The 22,454-nt window shown below is 39.2% G+C and overlaps 1 protein-coding gene across 3 annotated transcripts in view; it reads left to right on the top strand.

The window, feature by feature from the left end:
• The window catches only part of STX18 (syntaxin 18), a 69,812-nt gene extending 47,486 nt beyond the window's left edge, over window positions 1-22,326 (top strand). For 2 of the 3 annotated variants that reach the window (XM_054204008.1, XM_054204010.1), the window contains exons 3-11: window positions 925-1,040; window positions 2,956-3,033; window positions 3,137-3,203; window positions 6,554-6,669; window positions 11,409-11,497; window positions 19,299-19,357; window positions 19,916-19,985; window positions 20,551-20,631; window positions 22,210-22,326. In XM_054204008.1, the coding sequence (XP_054059983.1) occupies window positions 925-1,040; window positions 2,956-3,033; window positions 3,137-3,203; window positions 6,554-6,669; window positions 11,409-11,497; window positions 19,299-19,357; window positions 19,916-19,985; window positions 20,551-20,631; window positions 22,210-22,305 (772 nt within the window). In that variant the 3' untranslated portion in view covers window positions 22,306-22,326. The remainder of the gene's footprint in view (window positions 1-924; window positions 1,041-2,955; window positions 3,034-3,136; window positions 3,204-6,553; window positions 6,670-11,408; window positions 11,498-19,298; window positions 19,358-19,915; window positions 19,986-20,550; window positions 20,632-22,209) is intronic. The other variant, XM_054204009.1, reaches the window with a different exon arrangement.
• Window positions 22,327-22,454: the final 128 nt, after the last annotated feature.

Genomic DNA, 22,454 nt, shown 5'->3' with positions numbered 1-22,454 from the left:
AATTTTCACATGTAAACAAAAATCTGAATTAAAATGAGGATATGAGTTAAGGCTTTCTTTCCTGTTCTAAAAGGCAAATATAATAAGCTGTGATGACTGTATCATCAGGAAACCCAAGATGAACATAAGATAAGCTGCTGTAGCAGAGTTTTATCATCCTGTTATCTCTGGCTGCAGAAACACTGTTAAATACCTTTATACAGTATGCTTTTTCTGGTGGTTGTCTACAATGTGTTAATATTTTACTGACAGGCCTCCATTTTTATTAATTCAGTAACAAAAAGATATATTAATCCTATAAGAAAATATTACATAATATATAATCTAAAACAGAAATAAGCAACAGGAACAGGTTTTAATAAGTCTTATAATTGACTCAATATTAAAAATGTGCATTATTTTCCAATATTCTTCTTTACTATGGTTTGAATTCACAGATTTCATAGTACAGCTGCTTTAAAAATGAAGCTCAGTATTTAGGATAATGAAAGCATACATTTAAGTAAAATGAGTTCCAATTTTTTGTACTTCTTTCAACATTTGAGCTATTCCATTATCCTACTTGTTTTCACGTTTTTAGGTTTGAAATATGCCTCACTGGAATAAGTACTGAGGGTAATGATATATTTTTCTAGTTGTATTTTCTCCTTATCTGCTGAGTATTTTATTATGTACAAGATGATAGCATATATTGCTTTTTCTCTTATCTTTTACTAGTCAAAAAATGTTTTAAAAAACCTCTCAGCTTTATAGAAGTGGCATTTTTATCAGTGATGGTTATTGTATTTTTTACTTCTTTTTCTGTGAAAATAAGTGTTGCAGAAAAGCTGCTGTGGAGATGGTGAGTGGGAAGAAGGTCTAACATGTGTACTTGTGTATTTTATGTTGAGGATTGCTTAAGTGACAGTTTGTCTTCTTTCTCAGCCATATTATGTCTGACTATGTGAGGATGACAGATACGGAGCGTGATCAGATAGACCAAGATGCTCAGATATTTATGAGGACCTGTGCCGATGCCATTCATCAGCTGCGAACAGAAGGTAAACTGAGCAACTCTTAAATGTTTTTTCTTTGTTATTGATAAAGGCTAATATAATGCTGAATATTGGATGGTGAATCTCAGATGCTTTTGGAAAGAGATTGGTGAAGTCTCATTGCCTTTTTGTTTGCATCTGTGTAATCCCATTGGCTGATTAGTACTGTACTTAATTTTCTTTAATGTTAGTGGAAGGAGAAGCTAGAGGGTAGAATTTTATTTGTTCAAATACACTAACTTGGAAATGTAAAAAACATAGTCTTAAATATTTACTACTTGAATAGTAATTTAGCACTGTGCCATAGAGGCCTGAACCTAAGCTCACTAGATTCAATGGCTGTCTCTTTCTAGTTTGTCCACCTGTAAGGTATTACAAGTATAATCTTTCCAAGTTTGAGTTAATTAAATAACTTTAACACAGTCCTGATAAAGTAACTGCGTTTTTTGACAACTTGAGTATGGGACCGTACCTTTACGACACTATCTTGTGAAAGTTGTAGAGAGAACTTCTGGTTTGCCATTTTCAAGTTGATTTGCTGTATGTGTGGGTTATTTATCAATATGCCAAAGACTTTCATCAGCTTTGAAGTGCTATGTAAACATAGTTGTGGCATTATTCAGAATCACTGAAAGTCAGTCACGCATGGGAACTACATAGTATCAAAATAAGAAATATTAATGCATGTGAATTAAAAGGATGCTTGACATAATAAATCCCAAAGATTTCCACATAATCTATACACTGGAGAATTTAAAATGTTAGAAGTTCAATGTTTTAAGCAAGTTAAATCTCTAGATCTGTTTTGCTGTGCTTAACTTGGTGACAACTATTCTCGTTTAGAAATTTAGAATCATAGAATCATAGGATCTTCATGGTTGGAAAGGACCTTTGAAATCATCGAGTCCAACCATACACACACACAAAAAACCCTACAGTCTCTGCCACTAGAGCATGCCCTGAAGTGCCACATCTAGACATTTGTTAAATACCTCTAGGGATGGTGACTCAACCACCTCCCTGGGCAGGCTGTTCCAGTGCCTGACCACTCTTTCAGTAAAGTAATTCCTCCTAATATCTAATCTAAACCTCCCCTGCCACAACTTCAGACCATTTCCTCTGGTCCTGTCACGATTCACCTGGGAGAAGAGGCCAACACCCACCTCTCTCCAACCTCCTTTCAGGTAGTTGTAGAGGGCAATGAGGTCTCCCCTCAGCCTCCTCTTCTCCAAGCTAAACGTGCCCAGCTCCCTCAGCCTCTCCTCATATGACCTGGTCTCCAGACCCCTCACCAGCCTGGTAGCTCTCCTCTGGACACGCTCCAGCACCTCAGTGTCCCTCTGGTACAGAGGGGCCCAGAACTGAACACAGGACTCGAGGTGAGGCCTCACCAGTGCCGAGTACAGAGGCACGATCACTTCCCTACTCCTGCTGGCCACACTATTCTACACTACACACAACTATGCTGTTGGCCTTCCTGGCCACCTGGGCACACTGCTGGCTCATCTTAAGCTGGCCGTCCACCAGCACCCCCAGGTCCTTTTCTGCTGGGCAGCTTTCCAGCCACTCTTCCCCAAGCCTGTAGCATTGCTTGGGGTTGTTGTGACCGAAATGCAGGACCTGGCACTTGGCCTTATTAAACCTCATACAATTTAATTGATATGAGTCAGTGGCGTAGGTAAAAAATCAATAACATAAATATTGTAAGGCACTAGTTGTTTTCAGCTTTTGGTCGTTGTAATGATTTGCTGGTTTACAGAACCTGTATTTAAATATAGCTATGTTTAAAATAAATACTAATATGTAATATAAATTGTTAATAGGCTTGTCAATATAACTTGCCTATCAACTGAAAACACAAACTTTTGTGCAATTCAGTAAAAAGTTAAAAGATTGTGTTATATCTCTTTTTTTTTCTCAGCACACAAGGGTGTCCAGTCTGCTCAGGTAAAGGAGCATAGAACAGCTGTCTTGGACTTCATTGAAGATTACTTAAAAAGTAATTAGTATTTATTGAATGGTTAAAAATGAATGATTTTATTTTCCAAGAAAGAAATCATGCTTTTCTAACCTGAAGTTTTGTTTGCTGCAATCTTGAACAGGAGTTTGTAAGCTGTATTCTGAACAAAGAGCCATCCGTGTTAAGCGAGTAATAGATAAGAAGAGACTGTAAGTAGTGTCAAAAAATAGTTTAACTCTGCCTTTTGTTTGTAGGACTGTCAACAAAACTATTATTCATGTTTAGATTCTAAAGAGATCGTTTTAGTGGAAATCTGTAGTTGGATGAGCAACTTTTGCTGTCAGTGGGTGCATTCCAGGACTCTTTTACACTTCTGGCATGTGAAGTTAAATCTGTAAATGGCAGAGTGCCAGTATAGTGTTTTACTTCTCATTTACATAAATGATTAAAGCATCAGATCAGTAAAATATGGGTTAATAAACCTATTGAACTTCTACAGATGCAACGAAGTGTTTTTGTGTGTCCCATTAAGTAATATTCTGCATAAAATAATTTAGAAGGACATAGGTCATAGGTCTCAAAGATGCTATTTAGGCTACTGTCTAGACGTTTAGGTAAAAGAGACGCTTTAATTCTTGCAAACTTCACATTAAAGGTTTCCCAGTCAAGATGCAAAATGTACTTAGCACTTAACAACTTTACTGAAATATTATTACAAAGGCAAAGAGAGTGTTTTTTTGGTTTTTGTTTGGTTTTTTTTTTTTTTTAAGCCACTATCTATCTGCTAAAGCAAGTTATTATGTTGTGAATAAATGCTACTTGAGATGGCGGGTCTTTGTGGCAAGTAGAAACGTGATTAAAATAAAAATCTTGAATGCAACTTCTTAACTAAAACAAAAGAGTTTCTATTTCCAATCGTAGCATACATTCAGGCTGCTAATGTAGAGGTGGCAATGTCTAGTAGAAGATAAAGATGATGTACTTGCTGGCTTTTTGGTTTGGTTGGTTTGTCTGGGTTTTTTACCAGTCGAGTATCAAAAAACATACTTTTTCAAGTTTCTTTTTCTGCACGCTCCCAGGTGTAAGAATGACAGGGGGAGTGAAAAGGTTTGCAATTTATTTAATACCTGAAGGACTTGCCATGTCTTCTCAATCTGCATTATTTGAATTCTAACCTTAAGTTCAGTTATGTACATTTTAATTTAAAAAGAACAAATTATAGAACATACATATCAATACATAAATTCTTGATTTTTTTTTTTTTTTTTTTTTTCCAAGACTCGATGCTGCTTTTCAGTTTGGTGTTTGGCTTGATCAGCTATTTACGTTGACATTAGACAGAAGTTTTTAGACAGAAGTTTTCAGAAGTCCATAAGTGCATTACATTCAGATTGATTCAGCATGATTAAGCACAATTAGATTCACTGAGATGTATCCTCCTGAGACATTAATAGTAGTACAAGCCAAAACTAAGTAAACAAGATACCCCAGACCAGTTCTGAAATTTGGTAGGAAGTAATGAGAGAAAAGTAAGGCAGTGGTATTTTTGTAACTCCCGTAACTTCTCTGAAAAAACATACAGAAACAAACTCTGTGATATTTTTCGTGTTGATTCATAATTTCCCCAAGGATTTCAGCAGACGCTCAATGTGATAATAAGAATGCGTTCCATTACTTAAAAGAACTAAGCTTTCTTTATATAGTGCATCCCAGGCATTTTGTTCATTTTTAATTGAAAACTTCGTAGATTAGTGCAAAGTAAGGACAACAAACAATAAAGGAATAAATTTCTTTAAAAGTAAATTAATCCTAGTGCACATCATCTTTCCTGCAATTTAGTCAACTTAAAATATGTGTGTCTCAGGCAATACTGAAAGGTGTCTGCAGTAGAAATACACTTCATCATGTTTCCTTTTATATTGATAAACATCCTAAGCTCTTCAACAAATCGACTGAGTGTTATAATTTTCTTACGTAAGTTGCCTTTAATTATTAACTCATAATTTTTGATTCTGCCAAGTTCTGCCAATTACATAGGACTGGTTCCCCAGAATGAAAAGTTGAGAAATAAAAACACAAATAGCTTTTTTTTCTGTAAAGGTTGTGATTTTCAGTTTTTATGTTTATTAGTATCCAAAATTATATTTGATTTCAATTTTAAACTTCTTTTGCCATTAGAATATCTTGTGAATTATGTATGCAGTTATTCAAATCAAGCTGATGTTTTTATTATCTGGGGAACTGGTGTTTTCTCAGTATCAAAACTATTATTCGAACTGCATGGACATCCAGATAAGTCGTCTTTTACTCATTATTAGGCAAATTTGGGACTTGAGAGGAAGTAGATGAGAGAAGAAGAGTTATTTTTTTGTAAAATTACCAAAAGGCCAGTACTTGCAGAGTTATTAGAACTAAGAAAGGTTCACTGTTACAGCTTTTTCTTGTTTAAATAACAGTTGTTCAGTGATGACTAATGCATTATATTCTGTTTTTCTCAGAATTTTCTAATTATGGGTTAGAACTTAGACACAATACAAAGAAGGAAAGGAACACACAATGCAACACCTTCTGTTAAGCAGCAGGGGAAAATTACAGATTATAATGAGATTAACTGTTGATTGCATTTAAGAGGGGAGGAAGTGATGAAGGTGGCACAGCAGGTGATTCAGCCCATTGCTTTTGGGTTTTTTGTTCTTTAGCTTCTCTAACAGCGTAATTAATAAACATTTAACTGTCCACTACGTTGCAGTTATAGAATTCATTGTAGACAATGATAAACCAGAGAAGTTTACTGCAAAAAATATGTTGACACTAATTTTAAACTTTTTTTGGTGCCACAGTGAAACGTACTTGACAAGTACTTAATATATAATCCATGAATATGCCTCATTTTTTACATTGTCTTTGTATTAAAATTACATAGCAGGAACTTAATCGTAGTATATATCTGTCCACTGCATATGTTTTTTTCTTTTCCTTGCTTCTGAAGTGTCTTTTGGCAGACGAGGAAGGATCAGTTTCATCCTGTTTAAATTATTCTTTAAAGCTAGTTAAAGAAAAATAGCTGTTTCAGGAAAAAGGTGATTCTATTGTATTTTCTTACTTTTCCTTTATGATAATTAACAATATAAAGTAAAATTGTAATTACTACTTGAAAAAAAAAAAAAGTAGTGGTGTTAGCCGTTGCTACTAAAAAGAATTTTCAGTATGACCAAAATGTTGGTTGTTTTGGTTTTTTAAATGTATATATTTCAATACACTGGATTTTTGAAAGGAAGTTTAATAAAATATCTGTGTTTTTATGCTATAGCCTTCAAAATTCTCCCCAACTCTGAACATGTAATGTGCTTTGTTCAGGAATACTATTCGTGCCCTCTTTGCTTTTGTAATAATATTTCAGTGAAAGTTGCTAAGTACATTTTGTATCTTGACTGGGAAACCTTTAATGTGAAGTTTGCAAGAGTTAAAGTGTCGAATTTAGCAATCTGTGCTTGCTCTTATTTTAGAGAAATTCAACTGTGGAATAAATCAGTTAAATTATAGGCTCTTGTGCTTCTAGGTCCAGACTTGAACCGGAGCAGAGCAATGTGTCCAAATCACCTCTTTCCCCGGAAAAATCTTCACAGAATCCTTCAGATGATTCTGAAGAAAAGCTTTCTGCTGAGGAAAGCAAAGGTAAGAATAAAACGTAGTTATATTTTACCTTTTGTGGCAAGGCCTGTCTGGTCAATAGTATTTCCTTCACATCACAAAGGCCTGTTCCTGTGACTGAGACCTTTTCTATTTTCATCTTCTCTGAGTTGATCACACTTTTGTGAAGCACATTGTGAGGCTGAGGAAGCAAAATCTTCAACTTTTTTACATGCTTTTTCCAACCAGATAGAAGTGTCTTATGCCTTGCTGGATTCCTCATCCTCTCCATAAACTCCGTGTTAACTCTTTCCGTTTATTTATTTTTGTCACTATCGATTGTCCTGGTTTCAGCTGGGAAACAGTTAATTTTCTTTCTAGTGATTGCTGTGAAAAAAATGTCAATCAATCATGTGTATTTGTTTATTTGTTGCCAAGTGATGTTTTATAATTTTCAAGGACTCTTTTCAGCTTCCCACAGAAGCTGAGAAGGAGCACAGACAGAACAATGGAATGGCCAATAGGAATATTCTGTACCACCGATGTCACGCTCCGCATATAAATGGAGGTTGGCCGGGGGAGGCTGGCTCCTGGGAGACCTTATAGCAGCCTTCTAGTACTTAAAGGGGGCCCACAGAAAAGGTGGAGAGGGACTCTTTCAGGGAGTGTAGCAGTAGGACGAGGGGTAACAGTTTTAAACTAAAAGCGGGTAGATTTAGATTAGATACTAGGAAGGGTGAGGCACTGGAACAGGTTGCCCAGAGAAGTTGTGGATGCCCCATCCCTGGAAGTGTTCAAGGCCAGGCTGGATGGGGCTTTGAGCAGCCTGGTCTAGTGGGAGGTGTCCCTGCCCAGGGCAGGGGGGTTGGAACTAGGTGATCTTTAAGGTCCCTTCCAACCTAAACCATTCTATGATTCTGAAACTTGCAAACACTGCTTCCGATTCTTTGGTGGCCTGCTTCTGAGGCCAGGAGATGTAAGTCCTTTCTCTTAGCCATTTCGGTCTGTCCTGCCAGTACGCTGGCAGAACTTCATTGCAGAGTGCCTTTTGGAGTACCACCACTATGCAGATAATTGCAGGTTGCATAGCTAAAGAGAAATCTCGTTTCTAATTTTCTGGAGTTGCTTTCCCTGGCTTGAGTTCTCCTGCTTCAGACACCCGCTTGGTCTAGCAGAGTCCAAGGTAACCCTGTGATTTACAGCGTGAAAATTATTTTTGGAGAGAAACAAACTGTATGAAATGTGACACTACATTAAGATAATACTTCATCAAGATAGAAGAAATGCACTGGATAGCCATATTATTCTGATAATCAGTTATTGTTTCTTTGGTGATCTTTATTAAAAGAGTAAAGTTCCTCTTGTTGGTGACTTCAGGGCCATACAAGGGGTGGATTCATGTGAAGTGGGTACTCTATCTCTAGATGAAGACTCTAATACTGAATTACCTCCGGCGGGCAAACGGTTTCATTTTCTGATACGGCATTGCTTATCTTCCTAACCAGTTTGTACTCCTGCAGCCCTATCAGTATGCTTTTTTTTATCCCTGCCACTGAATTTGTTGTAAGGAGTAAAGGTTTTGATTATGTGTCATTTCTAGTGCTTACTACATTTTTATAGTATGTCTTAAGTGATGCAGCACACGGGCATATAGATGAGTTTCACCTTAACCTGTTATCAGTGTTTTGCAGCTGTGAGCTAGTGCCAGCAGAGAAGCGGCAGCGTAGTAGCATCTCTGTTGCCCTGTGCTCTCGCCTTGTTACAGAACGTCTCTGCAATCTCTGAAAGTCCCCACTCCCACCACATCATGTCGTTAGAATTTTTAGTTCCAAAAATCTGTGTCACACCGTGGAAAACGCTGTTCTTTGGTTGCCTTGGACACAGAAAACCACTGCAATAAACAGAAATGAAGCTTTATTTCTTGCACATTAATTTTGAGTACTCCAGTTTTCACTTTTATTAGTTTATGCTTTAATTTTTTTAATTAGAAAGTAGGGGTCCCATCACATAAGTGATGCTGATGCAACACTTATGAGGGATTGCTGACTAGGCTTTGAGAAAACAATGAAACTTGTATGTCAAAATAAATCTGTCTGAAACAGTTTATAAATGCACACAGCCTGTGATTCTTCACCTAAGTGTAAGTGTTGGTTGCTGCTGCTTATAGAAATCAGCCTTGTGACTTCGCTGGTAGGTGGTTGTCAAAGCATGGGAATAGCATGAACGAGATGACTAGGAAACAAGAAGCTCCGTTTAAATCTTGTAGCCTTTGATAATTTATTTTTTTTTTACAAGTAACTTTTCAAATTTTTAAGAAATCACCATGTTTAGAAATAAACTATTTCATCCTCAGGATGTTGGTGGTTTAGAGAATGGTGATCACTCGTATTTATGAATTACCCATCATCAGCATGCCTGGGTTCCTTGCATAAATATCTCAGCTGTAAAGACAGTTCTTCTGAGAGCAGCTTGCGGTCCTGTCCTGAAATTGAACGTTATGGTTGAACAGCTGAATGTCCAACTTAGTGTGCTGAAGCACAACTTGGGTTTTGTCTGTTTTTTTTGGTCAGAAACCAAAGCAAAATGTGATTACTTTTGTTTTGAGGCAAAGCACCTGTTTACATTAGGATTATACCGGACATGGCTCATGGTAGGAAAATAGTCTCTCTGGAGATTGCTTTTACATGCTGACAGTATTTGTTTGCATATTACAAATTTGACATTTTGTTTATGGATATAAATGTAAATGATGAGTAGCTTTTGAAGTGGTCCATAAGCTTAGCAGCTGTCTGCTTTCAGCATGGAAAAGGGTTCAGAGGATCTGATCATTACTTTGTACCTCCGTCGTGCGTTAACTACTTCTCTTTCCGCAAAAGAAGCGTAGTTTGGCTTTTGCCAGATGAATTGTAGAAAAGCATTAATGTCAGCTCAATGAAAGCTGCAGAACAACTTTCCCAGTAGCCACAAACGTACCGCAGGGACAGGAGGAACCCTGGGGAGATACATGTTTCTCACTTACCTCTTACCATAAGTATATTTGCTTATTAGCAATCACATTGGGTACAGGTGCTGGGTTTTTAACAGGGCTGACAGTTCCTGAAAGTAATTGGTTCCTCTGGGATAAAATAGGAATATACCTTATTTCTTGTCTCCATGAACTAATTATCTTCTTTTCTTTGAATCCAGTAAATAATTCATTGTAATCTTGATATAATGTAAATACATTGATTACCTAAGAAAATTAGTTTTGTGTTTCTGTGAAATAGGCTTGAAATAGTCATGATACTCCATGGAAAACATAGAGTTGAGTCCTTTCTAAACAATCTGTAAAGATATTCTTGTTTTTATTTCTTGTAAGAAAGAACAGATCTGGTTTTGTTGGATTTTTATTTTTTTTAATTTATTATATTCCTTATCCACATCCCTCATTTGTAACATTGTTATTGTTTGTATATCCTGGTTTGGTTGTTGGGAAGCAAAATATACATTTATAAAGGAGACATACACAATAATGCTCTTATAATATTTATTTTTCAAGAGTTTTCACTCTTGAAGGATAAAGGGGGAAAATTCTGTTTATAATCCTTTTCATATATTTGTTTATAAATAGGACTATTCCTTTCAGAGGCTTCCCAAGAGAATCTGAATGATGACACAGCAGTGCTGCGTATGCAATTGAAAAAAAAAAAAAGGTTTAGAAGGTTATAACAAAACAATTGAAAATACTTGTAAGTGCCTGAAAAAATTGACTGGCGTAAACAGGAAGTCTGAAATCTATGAAAAAGTAAAAAGTAAATCTTTCTGTATTTTTAATTTGCAACCTGCATCTGATTGAATCAAGCAGGTTCAGCTTTGATCCACTGTGGGGTGGTGTAAATCCCTCTTTTGGGTTTTGTAAAAATGTTGACAGGCAGCGGGGAGAAGAGGGGCCTTCTCAAGAGTGCAGTCTCACCGTTAGGATTTCAAACACTGACGCAAGAACAGCTTCAGAAACAGTAGGTTCCTGCAGCATACTTTCTTGTCTTTCCCATTCTAACTTCTTCATCTATAATCAGAAGTATATAATTAAGCCTAAAAATAAAACTTCCAGAAGGGAATATCCCAGAAATAGCCGTTTTTATGATCTTTTATGCCCAGCTTCTGCTAAGATTTACGCAGATGATTAGCTTCAATCAAAGGGGAAGTACTATTGAAATCAATGAAGCAGCCGTGATGTGTAGGGGTTCGTTTGTGGGATCGGATTCCTCTTACACGCAGGAAGATCCCTTGCACAGCGTGCTGGAGGATTTGCACTGTAATATGCAGTTTGAACAGCGTGAGGAAATAGTTTGTCCGCTGAACTTTGCTCAAAATGTCTTTGAGATTCTGTTTTTACCTTTTGGAACGAGGAGCTGGTGGTTCTGTCAAGTTGCATTGGAAGACAATAGTTTGCAAATAGACTGGCATTTGGAAAATCATGTGTTTTATTCTGTTAAAAGACAAATGCTACGGTATTTTGTGCCCTAACAAGTCTTAGTGTTTTGTGAGTTGTTTTACATCCTTCACCATCAATATATTAGTGCAACTCCTTGTAATTCACAAATTAAACATATGCATAGGCTGTTGTCCCAGTTTACAGTTAAAGGTTATTGGTGTAATTTTGTGCTGTAAATATAGGTTGAATCTCAGTGAATTTCAATTGAGATATAACAATTTCATTAGCATTCTGAAATGGATAAAAAATGATTTTCACTTCACTACTCAGTGTCCTGCATTGTCTCAAGTGTTTAGTGGCTCTTTTACAGACAGGAATCTGCCTGATACCGAAAGTAACCTTGGATTATGGGGGGATGGCAAAGGTGAAGATGAGCTGTCACCTGAAGAAATACAAATGGTAGGTATATCTTGTGTCTTATCGTCCGTTTTATTATATTTTCTGCTGTATTCATATGTGTTAAGAAAGTACAGGTTCACCCAAGTTCATTTTCAGCTTTCATTTTATGGAGAATAATGCCATAACAAGGTATACATTTGCACGTGGTTTCTGGGTTCTTCTGGTAGCTGCTAGTATTTAAAATTGCTACAAAATACTTACATGGAGCCATGAAATTAGTAACTATTAGTAACTATTTTTCAACAATTATTAATTGCTTTTTTTAGTCACGAAACAATAGAAGTCAAGGCAACATTAGAAAAAGCATTATGAAACTTCTGAAAGAAGAAAGTGCTGGCCATTTTTTACTTGGACTTTCTAGAACACACTTTAAATAGTTAAACTATTTGAAGTATAACTATGACGTTATACTTCATTTTATTGCTTTTTTATTTTTTTGGATTATCAAAATCAGATTGGTTTATTAGAAGGAATAGCTACAAGCTTTCTGTCACAACAGAATCTCATTCATTTTACCTTTTCTGCATTTCCTGATTATCAGCACATTTGTTATTTGATCCATTTCTGCTTACAGTTGAACTGCTACACTACAAAATTTCTGACATAGGCATGCTTGCCGACAACCTATCTGTTAGATTTTTTGATATTTTTAAAATTTACCATTTTGAACATGGCTCAAAATTCTTAGAATACCTCTCTACCTTAGCACACATTGTCATCTCTTATATAAAGAAAGAAAAACTGATTTATAACCAGCCAGTAGATGTGCTGTTTTCAAAGTGGTGAGCTCCACTAAGGGAAAGGGCTGCTGCAGTATGAATGTGTGAAGCTTCCTTGGCAGTGATGAGAGATGTTCCCAAGCACAATATGCATCGCTCTTCCCATCAGAGATGAGTAAGTTGCACATAATTACGGTGAGGTTTGTCAAAGAGAAAAGGTTCTTCAGAGGCTGCTCTTGAGGCTCTCATATTGTTCTTGAGTGCCAGCCTGAAATCTAAAGGCTTACTCCTGCTTTCTGTTTTCTTTTTAAAGAGAATTCTTTACGTATTTTCATTCTTCTCTGTGTAGGCACAATATTATTAGCCCCCTTGCTGTAAGCTTCCAGAGGATCAGGAGGAAACAAGCATGGGAGACAATGGCTCTGACAGGGCTCACTAATAACTGACTACTAAATGTTGGATTGCTTTTTCTAGGCCTCACACTGTAATTAAGTTTTAAACATGTTACATCCCTTGCCATGGTACTTTGGGAATAAATACATTTCTTTTTCATTAAATCCTTTTATCCTTTTTAGAGTAAGGCCCCAGATACCTCACGATTTAGATGAGCTGACGAACTCTGTGAGTTTTTCTCTATTCTATTATCAAGAGCGAAGAAAGATGAACATCTTAAAATGCTGATTTTTGCCCACTGAGGATTTGAATTTTTCCCCTGGAATAAGTTCCCTTTATTGACCTGTGAAGGGGCCTAAGTAAGAGAAAAATCTATGTTCATATTGTAATGTTTTGAAGGATTTCTAGACTCCTAAATCTGCAGTCCTAAACTGCTTCTTATCAGGCGTTCAGACAGCTCTTCCTAGGGGAGAACTAACAGACATTTTTTAAAAATGCATTATTATTCTTTACCCATTCAGAGCTCTCCTGTGCTATGCTTTTTTTATCATTATATTTTTTTAAACTTGTTGTTTTACACTGATTTACTTCTGTTGTGCTCCCTGTGAACAGGGGTGTAAAAATAACACTGATGCTCCAAATTAAATAAACTTTTAGCTCAGATAGACTATAATACATCCTTACTCTTAGCTTACGCAGTTCTGCCTACAGTTTGCCAGAAAACTTATAGTATATAAAGGTGCCTTGATGTCGGTGCCATGATTAAGCCTTGAAAAATGACTCATGCTGGAGACTTTAGATCTCAGCTTTAAGTTCACTGGCCTGTTCCATGGGAAAAGAGCAACAAATTTACGAGACTGGTTAGAGAAGCAGAAGATCAAAATGCTACCAAAATACAAATAGCATATTTGAAGACCTATGTATATTAAGACACTGAAAAATTATTACTGCTCTTGTGCTATAGTTTATTCTTAAATTTCCGTGTGCGAATTTCATTTAAAATTTATTTTTATGTACTCTCAGTACTTGTGTTTTAGTACTGGTACTAAAACTAAACCAGAATTGGAAAAAAGCATACAAAGGGAAGTTACCACTAGAACAGCCTCCTCTCTGCTTATAAATTATTCTAAGTTTTGCAGAAGGCTGGCTCTGAGCTGGATGTCTGAATCTCCCCTTGCATCTCACTGTGGTTCTCATCTCCCCCGGAGCCGTTGTCTCCTGCTGTACCTCACTGCAGGCTCTGGCCGTGCCGCCACCACAAGTCAGGGCTGGCCGTATCTCAGCTGCTTCTCGCACCGTCTGTGCTTCTGGCACTCTTGTGAAGAAACGGAGGCTTGCTTTCTGCCTCTCCTGAAAACTAACAGCCATCAGTTGCTGCCACGTTACGCCTTGGAAGGAGTCTACATTTATCATGATGTAAAAGAAAAGTGAGTCAGCGTTCGTGGCAGCGTTGACGCAGACATTTTTTTCTTTCTCCGCCTGTTGTCACGTAGAAAGTGAGCGGATTCTTTCTAGTTATAGGAAGTTATTATAGTTAATGCCCCCCAGTGAGGATCACTTCTTTTACCATTGGACTGGATTGCATATTATTTGAGTTCTCAAACCGTACACAGAGAGTTGTGTTTGTGTCATACCTATATGCGCACAGCAGGGCGTCAAATGTAAAATGTTGCTACTAAGACGTTGATGCTCAGAACTGAGCAAGCCATCCCTCTGTTCTCTGGACCTAATGTGATTTTTTTGGAGGGGTTGGGTTTTTTTTGTTGTTTTATGAACACTAAAATGAGCTAATTTACAAAGGCTAGGGATGTATGTGGTGACTATTCCATAGAGAAACTGCTCTTTCAGTGCATTTTTGAAGAAACTTATAGCTAAGAGATGACCTTTATTAGTAAAAGTTGGGTACTGTATAATTTCACTCCTAACAAGACTTTAAAGTCACTGGATCCATTATTCTCATTTTCAGGTACATTTGAGTCCAAGGTGTAAACACAGGTGTAACTTGGAAATCATTTGAGTATTTGAACGTGCGTTGCTTTTTTCATTGCTCACACAAATCCTTCATGCTAACATGGCAATATTTAATAACTTCATTGTGCTTTTAATGCAGGAATCAAAGGGTTTTCACAAACACATCACAAACCCTTACAGCTTCTGTTAATTTATTCACTCAAAGGACAGTTAATTATTTCTCCTCTGCGTTACATTTACTGTTACAGAGAAGTTAATTTCTACTTTTTGAACATCCAATTTGTGAAGCGTAGGCCAGCTGCATTTATGTTACTGAGAAAATCCCGCAGCTCTCAGAAGAGGGGAGGTTACAGTGTAGAAGCTGCTGTGTTGGTTTTAAATTGGAATGTGTTGTGTCAAATCATACTTAACAATTGTCAGTCAGGGTTCCGTGATCCTTCCTGTGGGTAAAATAATGAATCAAAGCCCTATCATATTGCTCCAGCAGCGATTTCGATCGGTATTTTACCCACAGGAGCGAGCTTTACATCGTTCCAAGTGGTTGCAGGCTATTGTATGATTTGCACAATAAATTTCAGTTTATAACTCTGCGTACAGGTGTATTAATGGTTTTTATAGTTATTGTGAGCAGATGTCTTGTGGTTGCATCGAGTGGGAAAAAATCTGGCTCTGCTGTTTGAGTTGTGAAAATATCTCGTTTTCCCTGACTTCATCTTTTTTTGCTTGGTTGGTTTTGTCTTAAACTCAGGTACAGTACATATAACGACTTATCTCATGGGCAGCAGAACAGAACTGTGATTATTTCTAATATGCATTAGATTTTTAGCCACATCTTAAGCAGTTCGTCACTTTATGCTCTATTTTGATAACAGAACATTTCACTGGCATAAAAGAGGCGACTTTTAAAAGCCATAAATCATTGAGCTGTATGTACTGATTGCTAGAGTTTGGCTTGTGTTCCCATCATGTAAATCCCTTTGTGACACGCCGGAATATGATGTGTTCTGCGCTGGAACCTTTTGTTCAGCTGACCATTTTAGCATATCTTACCGCTGTCTGCGCCAGGCCATCCATCAGCCATGATTTCAAATTGCAAAGATCATTTAGCAGTTTAAAAGGCAATCCGTGCCAGCGGAGGTTTTTAAATATCAAAGGGACTTTTTAAAGAATACGTCCTGAAATGGATTTGTGCTATTTGTAAGGGATTAAAATCATTCACTCTTTCTTTATTGAAAATTTGTGTTCTAAATTAGTTACCGTCTCAGTTTTACTAAGGCAGCAAAATAGGGAATTTTCGACGTTGAATATTTGTATAGAAATACTCATCCTTACAGAAGTCAAAAAACCAATTAGAGCCTGCTGGCCTCATTTAGTCACTTAAGGACCAACCAGTGACTCGGTGCTAAATCTCGTGGCTGTTTCATTGCTCTGTTCCTCGGCTTTGTTCTGAGGTGACTCCACTAAAACCAGAGACATACGGTGGTGCCAACGTAAAGGAGTGCAGGGATGAAACACCTCTAACCATCCGCCGCTGTGAAGTAAATATCACTGTACCAGTCAATTATATTTTAACAAATGCTCTGCTCTGTAGGAGACACTACAGACTGCAGTGACAATGACATTTGAATGTGTTGCAACGCTGATACTTTTTAATTTAACAAAACCGTTGGATCTTTAGGGTGGAAATCAGTGGGGCTTCAGGGAGCTGTGCAGCATGTTCCTCTTGTTCCCCCTCGGCCCACGGGGCTGGTCCTTCCCTGAGGCCTCTGCCCCACGGTGAAGGTGACAGTACCTGACAGCCCTCCTCCTCCTCTGTGATCTTGGACTCTCTGGAGTCCTTAACCAAGGAGAGAAAGCGGCTCTTGCCAATCAGGTAGATAGTGAATCTCTAGTACAAAAAGAAATTTCTATTTTAAAAGAAATAATAATTTTGCATTATTCTTCATGACGTAAATTGCCCATGTCAGAAGACTAAACCTTTTTCTATGAGATTCACTGTTACCCTTCTTTAAACATACCTGTCATTTCACACTCACTTCTGCCAAATTAAACCTACAAATTCCTGATTTTTAACACAGTCCCCATTTCCCCCATGTCATGCCAGTTGACATTTAATTTGCCATTGGCAGAGAGTCAGGTTCTGTTTCTCTGAGGTCCTGATGGGCCTGAAGCAAGCTGAGAACTGTTAGAGCACAGGGCGTGGGGGGGCAGTGGCGATGGTGCGGGGTGTGAGCAGGGGGGTGAAGGTGGCGGGTATGAAGGGTGGCTTGCCTTCTCTTGCTGTCTTCCTTTTCTGTGTTGGTCTGTGGCAGTGCAGAGGTCCCGCTCCGCTCCCGCCAGCCACTCTCCCTTCAGCCAGCGCTATCACCTGCTCCCGTGGAGGGATTCAGTTTACTCATCTACCAGAAAACTCAGGAGGAAGAAGGGGTCAGTGAGCTATGATGTCATACTGTGACATCAGACGAGCAGCAGCGCTTCCTTAGGACTCTGTATGTGGGGGGAGAGAGGAGCAGGACAAATTCCTCAGTGGCTGCGCTAGATCTTTTCCACCTCACCCTGTGTAGCACAGACACACTATTTCTCCTCGGTGTTAGTATTATCAAAGTACTTGGTATGGCAGAAGTTTCAGCGGGAACATTCTGGATCATTTCCAGATACATCGGCATCCAAAGCGATGCACACGAGGAGCTGCACAACCTGTGTAAGGAAGGACTTAAAAGACCTGGGATAGAGACGCTGGTGGCGCGTGTGGGGCAGGGTGGGGGGTCACAGCCATGAGCCAAAGATGGTTACGAAACGCAGCCCTGTAATAATGCTCAGTTTACGTACTCCGACAGACTGGCTCTGTGAAAGAAGCTATGGGTCAGATGAACTGTATGTCATTTTATAGCCACCAATTTTCATGTTGCATCTTAATAACGAACTGGGTTGTTGTTTAAACTACTTTGAAATACCAAGTGCTTCGTTTTCAGCTATTTTGGTAGGACTGCTCTAAAAGCGAAACGCCCATTCGCCTTTCACTGATGTAACGCACCCCCCTCTGTTACCACAATTCTCTGCGATTCAGACTTCTTCCCCCCTCCTTCCTTCTTTTGCTTTTTGCACAGGTTGTTTTCAAATACTCGCTATATTCTCTGGGCAACGCCTCCTTTTCTTGCAAGCTCAGGCGTTGGGCGCGTGCTCAGAGAGCGAGCAGCCCCTACTGCACCGCCTGCAGCCCGCGCCTGACCTGTACGTGGTGCCGCTCTGCCGGCGTTCTCATCTTTGACAGCACGCTGCTCTGCCTTGAAAAGGACAACGAGACCTTGCAAGGTGGCTGAGAGGACTGCTGCGCTTTTACTGCTAATGGAATTGTAGCGTGATTGAATGATGCCAAAATCCCGGCGCGTTCTGTAGGCTGGTTCACAATAAGGAGATTAACTGACCTAGACAGGCCTTGCTGTCTTGCACCGCTCCTGCGTCAAGTTCTTTGCATTCTGCGTCCTGTTTTCTGCTATTCGCACTGCCGCATGTTTCACTCGGGTTTGTCAGAGGCGCGTAGCAGGCAATGTTTTCAGCAGAAACGTAAATCCCATGTGCTGTTTCTATATAACCGCATAGACCAGGTCTTTTCCAACTTTGTGAGAAAAGCGCAAAGATCCATCCGGTTGGGTCCATACCACAAAGGCCGAACTCTTACCGGGGCTCTGCCCATGCAGGATTCATTGGCAGAACACCTGGGAATACGCTTCCCCTCCTTCCCCCAGTACGGGATTGTCACCCTTCCTGGCAGGAGCCTTTGGGCCGGGGCTGGCCCAGGGGCTGGGGGGGCCGGGAGCCGCACGCTCCGACTTTTCACCAGTGGGTGGCCGCTGCCAGGCTGCAGGATGCAACTCACTCGGGCACCTTGAAAATCCCAGCTCGGGGTGTCCTCACGGCTCCTTTCTAAAACACAGTCCTTAGGATGCGGTTTCCGACCACGGGACACCTTTCTCGGCCGTGTTGTGGCTGCGCAGATGTTTCAGCGAAGCCTGTCGTCATACTTGCTGCGTGATCACTCGTTCTGTAACGAACCCCGAATGATCCGACAGTCAAGTACATCTCAAAAGTCAAACCTTACTTTCCTCTATAAAGGCTTCTATTTATGCTTGGATTTTGAAAAATTTAGTGCTAAAAGTGTATTTAAATGTTTCATTGATTACTCCTGAGTTTCAAATGGCAGAGGTCTGCTGGAGTAACTGAAGCCAATGCATTTGTAAGTATAAAGTACCAGATGTCAAAATATTTCATATCATAGCGCAATCTACAAGCTCTTAACTTCATGCCAGGGGCAGCACACGAATAATGTGAATGACAATACAAAGACAGCACGAAGAGCATCAAACGCTTTCACAAGCATGAAAGCTTTCCCCACTCAAATTTCTGAAATAATAAAAAAGGACAGATTTCATCTGCCATCTCTTTCCTTACTGCAAAGTAACTTGAGGAAGATCTTCAAGATATTTTGGGCTTCGTTTTGTTAATGGGCGGAGAATGACAAGTGTTGCAGTGACTGGTTCCAAATAAGCAGATTCATATTGTTCGTTTAGGCCGGTATTAGTAATTCTGTAAGATCATTTTAGCTGAGAAGTTGTAAATGTGGGGAAGGGTGGAAGTCGGCCGGTCAGGGGTGGGGGGGGTTGAAGAAAGTTCCCTGGGTCCAAGCATGTGAACTCACGTGTGCGATTTCTTTCTTCCAGTTCGAACAGGAGAACCAGAGGCTTGTTGGCGAAATGAATAATCTCTTTGATGAAGTCAGGTAGAGTTTTCTGGTCCTTGATGGATGTGTGTGGGCATGTGCCAGTGCCAGACCCCGGGCAACATCCGCGGAGAGTGAATTTGCTGCGGGACACCCGGCTGCCCGAGTGGTGGTGCTGTGGTAGGAGGGGGGACAAAACAGGAGTGCCCAGGAGTTGAACTGTAGTTTACACATTGTGCTGTCCCACAGTGTAAGGAATGGTTCCGAGTGACACACAAACTATCCAAAATAGTCTTGGTTAAATTTGGAAGGTTTAGGTTCTGTCTCACTTATCTAAGTTTTAAAAGATTGCCCATTAGATGAAAGAAGGAAGAGAGGTGAGGTGAAGCTCTCACAGGGAGCCACTTCCCGGCTGGAGCCTTTCCCAGAGCTTGGCTGTGGGCTGGTCCACTTCCAACCCTGAATTCTCAGAGCACTCATGGCGGCTACTGCTGCAGGGCCCACGGCTACGAACAGCCGGCCCTTCTGAACAGCCCCCCTACTGGCCTGCAGCCTGATCTGCAGGAGCAGGAAATGTTTGCCCTGGTTTCTAACAGAATGTTTCTGTTCTTTGCCAAGACAAATCGAAGGAAAAGTGGTGGAAATCTCCAGATTGCAAGAGATATTCACTGAAAAAGTCTTGCAACAGGTCAGTATAATTTAATACTACAGAGCAAATACAGCTTGACAGTTTTCTGGGGGGTATTTTGGTCTTGGTTGCATGCAAGATGTAAACGTAAGATTAGTGAATCTTTCATGCAAATGTGAAGGAAAAGATTTTTTGTGTGTTTTTCAAACGCAAAATCAACATATTTAGTGTTGTTACTTATCGGCGTGTACTGGGAATGGAAAATGCAACAGATGTGTCAGAGCGATGCCTCTGCATCAGAATTAGTGTCCTGTTGGATGCGCTATTCTCTGTAAATGGTGGCACCTCTTCCAAAAGAGCTGGCAACAATTAGACACGTTAGATTTGATTCTGGATAAATGGGAGACCTCCTGTGATCTTGGTGGTCTCCGTTCAGGCTCATAAAGTCACAGGTAAAGAAATTACAACTTAATTGCTTGTATACCTTACGCATCATTGAAACTAAGATGTTAATAATACCGGATTTTATTTTCTTCTTGAGTTCTGCTTGTTCCCCAAGTCCTTACAAGTGTGTTTTTCCTAAAATTGATAAACAGTGATGAATTTTTTTTTTTTTTTTTAACAGGAAACTGATATTGACAATATCCATCAATTAGTTGTGGGTGCAACAGAGAATATCAAAGAAGGGAACGAAGACATACGAGAGGTAAGGTCTCTGACTTGGGTTTTTAAACTCGCTTGTTTCTCTTAACGCTTGGGCAAACCTGAAAGTTGTTTTAAACAGCAGGCAGAAGCTCGCTGCAGCGCAGGTGCAGCGTCTGCTGGGATGCAGGACGTGATGCTGGAAAAACTGTACGAGCTAGCTGAGGTTTGCTTGCTTGTCTCGCTAACCATGATTTGTACACGAAGGTCACCTAGCATGCATTTAAGCACCTGTGATGTGTTTAAAAAAAAAAAAAAAAAAGTGGGAGAAATTGGAGACTAAGAATAAAAGACGGCGCTGAAATCATTGAAACTGGAGAAATGTTGAGCATTAGCAGAAGAGTCTCTTTACCATGCTGAACGCATCTCGCGTGCTCCTAGTAAACAAATCTATCCCATTGTCTTTCTAATTAGAACGAAATGATGTTTTCTTTCAGGAACTGAGATTTCAATAAAACACACAGTTCCTAAATTAGGCTACTAAGTAAGTGGCTCAGTTCCTTTTTTTCCTCTCCCTCCTGAAAGCACCACAGAATACGTAACTCAAGGATGAGTTATATCTACTGCTCAGCTCTCCTGGAAAGTGCATCAAAGCTACGTTAGCAAGCGTAACTTAAGGACTTAAAATTTCTGATCTGAAACTTATTTCCACATTTCTTCAAGTAGAGTAGAATATCTGGAGTATTCTTTTCAGTAGCTGTCCAATAGGCATGGTGGCATGGCACAGGGTGGGCAAGATGTTTGGCTTTTTAAAGACGTAAATCTAGCATGCAGTTAATATGCTTTTAAATCGTGGTTCTTAAGCACCTCAGACAGGCTGCTTGGGGGGTACAGAGATGTCAGCTGAGTGCCCCCGTGTTCGTAGTTAAGAGACCAGTATTCAACAACACGGCATGAACTGAAGTTATTTTTGCTTCATTTTTTACATTTGTAGGTAGAGTTGTTTCCTAAACCACACTGAGAAACAGTAGAGAAAGGTGATAAATACAAACCTTCGTCACTCATGTTAATGTTGGTACCACATAAAAAAAAAAAAATCTATTCCATGTGTAAAGCTGAAAAATGAAAAACAGGTCCCCTGCTGTGTGCCGGACTCAATTCTGTGAAGGAAAAATCCAAGAAAAATACTTGCTATACTGGTCCCTTGCTCTGAGACTGAAACAGGGGACTGCCAGTGTCAGGTAAAACCTCCAGATACAGGTGTCAGGTTTTGGTTTGTTTTAGTCAGAAGGTGTTTATTAGAATGACGAAGGTCTTGATTATTTTTAATCACAGAATTTCACTTTTGGAACTTAAACCCAACCTTTAAACATTTAAGTTTTGATGTTGTTATTAATGTTTTGAGTATATGTCCATGGTGTTTGATCTTGGGCTTTTTTTTTTTTTTAAATGACCTATTTTAAGATTTAGAGAGAAACTTTAGTGTTACCAACCTAAAGAGGTGCAGCCAACCTGACTTTTATTCACCTGAAATTAAGAGCAAGTTTTGTTCTTTCTGTTGGGGCAACCCAACAGGGTTGCCACTGTTGGAATTCTAGGGTATGTTTACTGGTGATGGTAACAGATAATCTTTTCCTCACAGGCCATCAAAAACAATGCTGGATTTAGAGTATGGATCCTATTCTTCCTTGTGATGTGTTCATTTTCCTTGCTTTTCCTGGACTGGTATGATAATTAATTAAAAGTCTAATATTGTTTACATGCTTTGTTTGTACAACTTTTGACATTTTTTTCTATGGAGCAGGGTATACAGCATACCTGTATATTCTATGCATTTTTTCATACTGCTATGATGGAAATATTTTGCAATAACTAAGCCTGTGTACA

Source organism: Rissa tridactyla, chromosome 5 (genome assembly GCF_028500815.1).
Source record: "Rissa tridactyla isolate bRisTri1 chromosome 5, bRisTri1.patW.cur.20221130, whole genome shotgun sequence".
Lineage (NCBI taxonomy): Eukaryota > Metazoa > Chordata > Aves > Charadriiformes > Laridae > Rissa > Rissa tridactyla.
Note: the sequence above shows the minus strand (reverse complement) of the source record. Positions and strands in the feature narration are given on the sequence as shown.